We start from the raw sequence: 8,579 nt of genomic DNA on the forward strand, positions 1-8,579 counted from the left end.
GCCAGACTTTACATGTAAATGCTAGAGAACAGATACATAGAAGCTCATGCTGTTATCTCTGCATCTACATGCTTCAAATAGTACCAAACCATAAACATCCTAGTAGTTCCATCAATCTGGTTTGGTAAAATAATAAACAGCAGCTTTGGCTATGAAAAGGATGTGCTTTACAATCTAACAGATCTAATTTTAGAAAAATCAAACATTGCCAAAAGCAGCATTGCTATTTGGATACAGACACCTAATTAATATGCTTGTTAAGTGAAAAGCCTAGTCCTATTAACTCAGATCCTAGTTTATATTAAATAGCTTTCTTCAAATCATCTTTAACTTAGGAACTAACATGAAAAGTTATTCTTACACAGTTTTTGAATAAAGCTATACACATAAGTTTTTGAATAAAGCTATACACATATCATCACCTGTACATTTATTTAACGTGAGGGTGGGGCACGGGCACCAGCACATGCACATGGAGGTCAGAGGACAACCTGTGGGAGTTCCTTCTCTTGCTGTCTCATGTGGGACCCAGCAAGTGCCGGGACGATCGGACGTGACAGCAAGTGCCTCTTTACCCAGCAAGCCATCTCACCAACCTCTTACATTTTTGTGGGGGTTTTTAAGATTTTTAAATTTGTGTGTGTGTGTGTGTGTGTGTGTGTGTGTATGTGTATATATACATACATATATTACATGCATTCAAGTGCCCAATGAGGCCAGTGCTAGGAATCAAACCTGGCTCATCTACAAGAGCAGTAAGCAATCTTAACAGCTGAGCCTTGTCTCTAGCACCATAAATATTGCTAAACATAATCAAAACTGACAGACAGAGAGGCCGGTTAGTTTGTTTCTGAGGGTCAAAGAGACAGCTCAGGAGGTAAAGCACTTCCTTCTAAGCTTGGTAACCTGAGTTCCATTCCCAGGTAACGAATGCACTGTGGGAGGAGGGAACTGATGCCCAAAAGTTGTCCACGGACCTCCATGGCACGCATACACTCCGTGTCTATCTTAAAGCACAGAATAAGTAAATATAATTTTATTTGTTTAAAACAATTTATTGAGTTCTAAAGCCTTAAAAAGGATTTCTAAATTACATAACTGATAAACAATGCTTACCTTGGATGTTCATTAAGAACCTTGGGCTCATCAGACTGCACACTTTCCAAAGGATCCTTTTTCTCAGGCTGTGGTATGACATCTTCACACTGGAAGTTCTTAACTGACTCATTTTCCATTTGTTGAGGAATCTTAGTAACAAAGTTTGCAATATTTTAGATTTCACAATAAAACATAAAACTTTTAAAATTTTTACTGAAAAATCTATCTTAGCCAGGTATGATGATACGTGTTCTGGCACTTGGGAGGTAAATGCAGAAGATGCAAACAAGCCAGGGCTACACAGGGAATTTGAGAACAACCCAACTACAAAATATCCTACCTCATTTGTATAAAGAAAATGGTAAAAAAGTCAAAATTATAAAATAACAGTCAAAAAGCACTTTTTAACGTTTTTCCTTTAGCTATCTTGAATATTCCATAAGTCCCATCTTTACCATGTCTTAAAGTCCTATTCTTTTCTGTCCTATCAGAGAGCAACGCTTCAGACTCATCTACTTCTGACCGTTTCCATCTCATTTGTCGGAATCCTTCCCAGCGCTTGTATTTCTAAATTTGTGTTGTTGTAAGTACATAAGAGACTGAGAAAAATAACAGACGGGGCAGGGATGTAGCACGGGTAGTGAGAGTGCTTGCCTCACACACACAGCCCTTGGCTCCCTCCACAGCACCACACAAAAATGGGCATGGTAGGGCATGCCTACACACTTAGCACTTGGGTGGAGGCAGAAGGATCAGAGTTCAAGGTTATCAGTTACACAGTGAGACGGAAGCCAGGTGGGGTTACACGAGACTCTAAGATATAAAAAAATAAAATTATAGCAGAAGGAAACCAAATCTTAAGTCATGCTAACTCTTTGCTTTCTTCCAAAGACTATATAAATAATCTAAAACTCCATGAGCCAGGGATATGGTTTAGTAGCAAGAGTGCTTTCTTAGCATGAAAGAGGCCTAAGGTTTCTAAGGTTTGGTCTTCTACATCTGTGTGTGTGCCTCTCTGTCTCTGTCTCTGTCTCTGTCTCTGTCTGTCTCTGTCTCTGTCTCTCTCTCTCTCTCTCTCTCTCTCTCTCTCTCTCTCTCACACACACACACACACACACACACACACACACACACACACACATACACACAATTATCTGGTTTTGGATACACTTGAAAGGAGTACTTCGGGTATTTTGTTTACGCCAATGTTAAAATTCACACATATGACTATCTTTTCAAAAGGAGACTGAGAATGTGGCTCAAGGGCAGAGGGCTTGCCTAGCCTGCTTGAGAACCTGGCTCAATCTGAAGCACAAGGGAAAACCAAGTCCACATATGCGGTCAGTTGAGAGCAGACCGAGAGTCATGTACAATGCTCAAATTATCTAAAATGACTTAACAATAAACAAAACTCCTCACTATGAGATTTTGGCTACAAATATAATAAATGACACACATAAGCTTATTTTAAAAGAGTGAAAGCTTACATTAAGGCTTATATACTTGCTTAATAAATGTTATCAGAATCAACATACTTACCACAACACAGGAGTCATTTTGTTCTCTATCAACACAGGATTCATCTTTATTCTTCTCTATTCTTTTTTCCTGTGGTGTAAGAATTTCTTTTCTTTCTGCAGCTTTCTGTATATTTGGCCTTAGTCTTTGCATTCGGCCCCTCATTAGTCGTACAGGTCTTAAGACCTTTGGTTGGCCATCTTCCTGTACACAAGATTTTTCACTCAAACTATAACCACAAAGAAATGAAAGTATGATTACAGCAAAGTCACAAAGTTATATAAATAAGTTATAAAAATAAGTAAATCATGTTAAATAGGAGGCCTTTTTCAAGTATCCTCAAGAACATCTTGAAAAATATTCACTATACATCTACAGCCTGCTCTTTCAAACAGACGATTCTGGAAGCCTAGCTATAAAAACCTCTGAACAGATACCACCTCGTCCCCTTCCCAACAGACAAATCTGCCTCTGCCAACATGCCTTCCCCATCACTGATGATGAAAACGTAACCGCAAAGCAGAACTCCCTGTCACAGCTGACAGTAAGAAAATCACATGCTATCACCACACTTCTCTGGACATTCCATATAAATATATACAACATATCTCCCAGCCAGATCCTGTGCATAATAATGAAGAAACATATGGCCAAGTGCTAAAAACCATATGGGAAGAAATAGATGAACACCTTAAGCAAAGACCCTGATAAACAGCTTAGCAAAATGTTCTTCATCGTTGATCTTGACAGACGTAATTATCATAGGCATTGAAAGAAAGTGAATCCTCCAAAAAATAGGTGATATTAAGGTCCTTGGGAGAATCAAGAAAAATGTTATCCCGTGCCTCATTTCCCATTGCTGTATCCATTAATGTTGCATAGTAAGTTGTAAGTCTTTTTCAAAAAGCATCAAAATCTCACTTTAAAAATGGAAAAATCTGTATCAATCCAATATGTGACATTATACTTCTCTTTCAGGATATCACTGTATAATGCCAGTGCCGACTTACAGAACATCCCACTGAATAGCCCAGAATCTCCTACACACAATTATATTTGGAGACAGACTGTCTTATATCCATATCAAGTTAAATATTCCTTTAGAAACCACTTGCTACAAATACAATCATCCACAAACATATCTTAATCACTCATTGATTTGACAGTACTTATTAGAAAATGTTAATAAAATGAAGGAAGCACAAAATTTGGACTCAATGGATTCATAGGATCATTTAAAAATTTTATTTCAGGTGGTGCTTTTAATCCCAACATTCAAGATGCAGATCTCTATGAGTTTGAGGCCAGCCTGGTTCCAGGACAGCTACACAGAGAAAACCTGTCTCAAAAACACAAAACCCAACCCCACCCCACCCCTCAAAATTGTATTTACTTATTTTTGAGACTGGTCTCCTGTACCCAGGCTGGCCTCCAAACTCACTCTGAGATGAGGATAAGCTTGAAGGTCCACGTGTGTCCCCTCTTCCTCTCCACTGCTGGCATCACAAGCACATCCACCACACCTGCTGATGTGAGGCTCCCGACTGAAGGCAGAGCTTCACACACACTACTCAGACAGAGCCCTAGACCTACTCATACCATCATTTCTAGTCTATAACATCAAGCACACAGAGCATTATTAAAATTTCTTGCAACTATCTATAATGAAAACAGACTCGAAGTACCCTAGTTGAAAATTCAGTCTTTATTAAAAAAAAAAAAACTAATAATTACAACCAATCCTGAAGATCATTTCTTCCCAAGTACTTACTCAGACACTGTTTCAGCACCTAGGTTCTCACTTTCTGTATTCTCTGTCCCAAAATTTTCAGATATATTCATTCTCCCCATTTCCACATGATTCTGTAAATATAATTTTTTACATTTAAGCTACTTAAAATAAAATGTTTCACTGAATGGGAATTAAAATGAAGTAATCTTAAGTGTTTATATCTATAACAAAGTAATTTTCTAAAAATTCTAAATACAGATCAAAGTATTAGAAAACACACAATCTTATACATGGTTAGAAGGCCCTTGCCAACATGAAGAGTCTTTAAAACATTCATATTCATTGACCACTAATACCATTTTAAGAAAGAAATTGAAGAGGCTAGGTATGGTAGCATATGCCTCTAATCCCAACACTTGGGAGACAGAGGCAGGCAAATCTCTCTGGGTTTGAGGTCAGCATGGTCTACATAGAGTTTCAGACAAACCAAAGCTATACAATGAGACCTTGCCTAAAAAAGAAAGAAAAATAATTGAGGGGTCCAAAGGAGAAGAGACTTACCACTAATCCTTACAGCCTAACTTTAATCTCTAAGAACCACATAATGGAATGAGAAACCAACTCCTTACCAAGATATCCTCTGACCCCAGCCCCAACCCCCCCCCCACATGCTATGTAATTTTTAAAAAATTTAACAGAAGTAATTGAAAAACATAAAAATACTAGAATGTACACCACAATATTATATTTAAAAATGTTTTCTAGCTGGGCAGCAGTGGCACACGCCTTTAATCCCAGCGCTCAGGAGGCAGAGTCAGGCGGATCTCAGTGAGGCCAGCCTGGTCTACAGAGTGAGATCCAGGACAGGCACCAAAACTACACAAAGAAACCCTGTATGGAAAAACCAAAAAAAAAAAAAAAAAGTAATAATAAAAAAATGTTTTCTAAAGACAGCCCACGCTCTAAAGGAAACACATGAAATGAAGATTAATAAGAACAAATCTAATTTTAAGTTTGTGTTTTCCTATTAGTAACAGAGTTTGAAATTACAAGCTAAATATTTTATTTATAATTTCTTAGAAAATATTTTTATAACTTTAATTTCCATGCATCTCTTAAATCACACCTTTTCAGCTGAAGTTTCTGAAGGTGAATTCTTGCTCCTTTCATCTTGTTTATCTTGTGAAACAATTGATTTCTTCCCAACTGCCCTTGACAGATTAGGTTTAGGTCTCTGGAATCGACTTCTTGATTTTGGTTTAACATTTTCTGCTTGTTCAGTCTCTCTAAAAAAAAAAAACAGAAAACAAAACAAAAAAGGATATTATTTGAATTGCAACCAACATGTAGCCACAATCAAATAAAACTCTAAAAATCTGGAAAATAAGACAGCTAGAATTCAAAAAGCTCCTTAAAGCCCTGAAGATTAGCACAGCAAAGGAAGCTGAAAGAGAGACTTACTCTACTAGATGTTAAAAATATCAGTAATTAAGATGTATAGTGATACCAAAAGATATATAAAAATATGAATGAAACAAAACAAAAAAATGATTCCAAATTAGATATGATTTTAGAACATAATAAAGATTATTTATCAAAATAGAAGAATTAAAATCCATAACAGAGAATTCTTAAAAATAAATGTTATGCTGGGTTTGAGAGTGCACACCTTAAAACCCAGCACTCAGGAGGAATAGGCCAGTGGATCTAAGTTTGAGGCCAGTCTGGAATACACAGCAAGTTCCAGGACAGCCAAGACTATATAGCAACACCCTGTCTGAAAAAAACAAAAGCAAAAAAATAAAAATAAAATAAACATTGCACAAAACTAACTTCTGATGGGAAAACTGGCTAACAAATAAAACAGAGCGAGCTCCAAGCCTTGCACTGCACTGGTAATGTATTCCAAGTGGATCAAACGTTCAAGTGAAGAGAGAAAAACAAAGGAAAGTTACTTTATAAACTTCAGATGGAGTAAACTAAGATTTCATAAAAAGTGGGAAAAGAAAAAACTAGAAACTGGATAACATAAAAATAAAATCCTGGGGACTACAGAGGTGGTTCAGTGGCCTGGGCACTTGCCATCGAGAGGCTGACCCCTGCAAGGGGAGCCCCAATCCCACAGCTGTCCTGACCTTTGTATGTGCTCTGTGTCGCACACGCGCATGCATATCCTTTAAGCAAACAGTTCCATTTTTAAAACCTTCACTGGAAAACATACCTGCAAACTAGCATGAAAGTGAAAGCGTAAGATCATAACTGTTGTTTGTAAAAACAATCTATAAGGCCATGAGTAAAGAACGAACAAACCACACAACCTAGGGTACATTCAAATGATGAAACACTGTTAAGTTATAAAAATATACTTTTTACATAAAAGTATGGGGGGAACCATGCAAAATGTTATGTATGAATAGGCTGCAATTAGGTTTGTGTCAGTATACATTCCAAGTCCCTGAAAGAAGTAACAGTGAGGAGACTTTGCTGTCTTTCTCTGTTTAATCAAACAAATACAGAGGTTTATTCCAAAAATCACTTTAAAAACTTTTATTCTCAATGTGGTGTGCTTTACTAAAAATAAGCATTCATGAGCTCAACAGGTCTTGTTCCTTTTTCTTCTTTTCATGTGCATGCAGTGTACGTGTGTGCTCGTGTTCATTTGTGGATGTGGGTGGCTGTGTAGGCCTGTGATGGCTGTTCTTGGTTGTGAACTTCACTACATCTTAACAAAAACCCAAAGGGCTGGGCACACCTGTGATAGATTTCTTCATAATTAAATAATTTGAAGGGGAAGACCCGCTTCTAATCTAGATCTCTGAGGTAGGAAGACACACCTTTAATCCAGATCTGTAGAAGTGGGAGGAGCCACCTTTATAGTGGGCCACACCTTCTTGTGGCAGCCCACATAAAGGACACGGGGATGGAAGCGCTTTGCTAGGGCCTGCTTGCTCTCACAGTCCATTCCTTCACTGCACTGGGGCCTACTTCTTCAGGATTCCAGCGTATACTGAAGACCACCTGAGACATCGTCCTCGTGGACTGAACAACTACTGAATCCTTGGACCTTCCGTTGATAAACAGCCACTGTTGTACTAGCTGGACCACAGTCTGTAAGTCACTCTAATAAAGTCCCGTTCTGTGTATGTTGATATCTATGTGTGTATATGTGTATGTACATGTGTATACACACAAACATACATACATACTCATTTAATAAGTTCTGCTCCTCTAGAGAATCCTGACTAATACAAGAGCCAAGACTGACCTCCGGAACCTTCCTCAGTCACTCTTCCCCCTTACTCTTTAAGGCAGGGTCTCTCAAGCAAACCCAGTGCTTGCTAATAGGTAGGCTGACAGGCCCACCAGCATTTCCTTTCTATAAAGAAACAGAAAATAAAAAATCCCGAGAAAATCACAGAAAGTGAAATTTTTTGATGACGTGTTATTAGAGATTGCAGTAAAATTACCTATTAAGCCAGGCAGTGGTGACACACACCTTTAATCCCAGCATTCAGGAGGCAGTGGCAGGCGGATCTGTGAGTTCGAGGCCAGCCTGGTCTACAGAGCAAGACAGAGAAACCCTGTCTCGAAAAAAAAAAAATTTTTTTAATTTAAAAAAATTACCTATTAAGTGATCTACACTTCTACTCCCTAAGTGTGGTTTAAGAACTTCATCAAGGGGATGGAGAAATGCTTCAGCAGTTAAGAGCGCCTGGATTTGGTTCCCAGCACCACATAGGGTGGCTCACAACTGCCTCTACAGCTCCAAGAGGATCCGGCACACACACAGGCACATATCCACCATACGTGTGTGTGTGTGTGTGTGTGTGTGTGTGTGTGTGTGTGTGTGTATACAGATACACATATACATATGTCTAATATAAAATAATAAATATCTATCTTTAAAAATTAAGTTTATCAAAGGCTGAAGCTAGCTCCGCCTTCCAGTCTTAGACATGTCCAATATGTGTGATGTTCCAGATTTAATCCCAAAATCAAAGAAAATGTTTAATCATTTTATAAAATGTTGAAGAAGAAATCCTACTGTATAAAATACTTACGGTGGTTTATTCTTTAGGTCAACATTTCTTTCTTCTGTACAAGTACTTCCAACATTATCTGGTTCACAAGAGGCAACACTCCCAACTTCTGACACAGGCAAATCTGCAGCACTTGACTCTGGCGTGATGTCTTGCTGATTACTAAGGAAGGGAAAATGTGTCAGGAGAAA

General features: G+C 38.1%; 1 protein-coding gene across 5 annotated transcripts in view; it reads right to left on the bottom strand.

Annotated features, from left to right (window-relative positions):
• Positions 1-8,579, bottom strand: part of Bdp1 (BDP1 general transcription factor IIIB subunit) — a 100,440-nt gene that overhangs the window by 58,534 nt on the left and 33,327 nt on the right. For all 5 annotated transcript variants that reach the window (XM_042261693.2, XM_006994411.4, XM_076552123.1 and 2 more), the window contains exons 12-16: positions 8,410-8,550; positions 5,475-5,634; positions 4,388-4,479; positions 2,638-2,845; positions 1,117-1,247 (exon numbers count right to left, since the gene is read on the bottom strand). In XM_042261693.2, the coding sequence (XP_042117627.1) occupies positions 1,117-1,247; positions 2,638-2,845; positions 4,388-4,479; positions 5,475-5,634; positions 8,410-8,550 (732 nt within the window). The remainder of the gene's footprint in view (positions 1-1,116; positions 1,248-2,637; positions 2,846-4,387; positions 4,480-5,474; positions 5,635-8,409; positions 8,551-8,579) is intronic.

This window comes from Peromyscus maniculatus, chromosome 15, assembly GCF_049852395.1.
Source record: "Peromyscus maniculatus bairdii isolate BWxNUB_F1_BW_parent chromosome 15, HU_Pman_BW_mat_3.1, whole genome shotgun sequence".
Taxonomy (NCBI): Eukaryota; Metazoa; Chordata; class Mammalia; order Rodentia; family Cricetidae; genus Peromyscus; species Peromyscus maniculatus.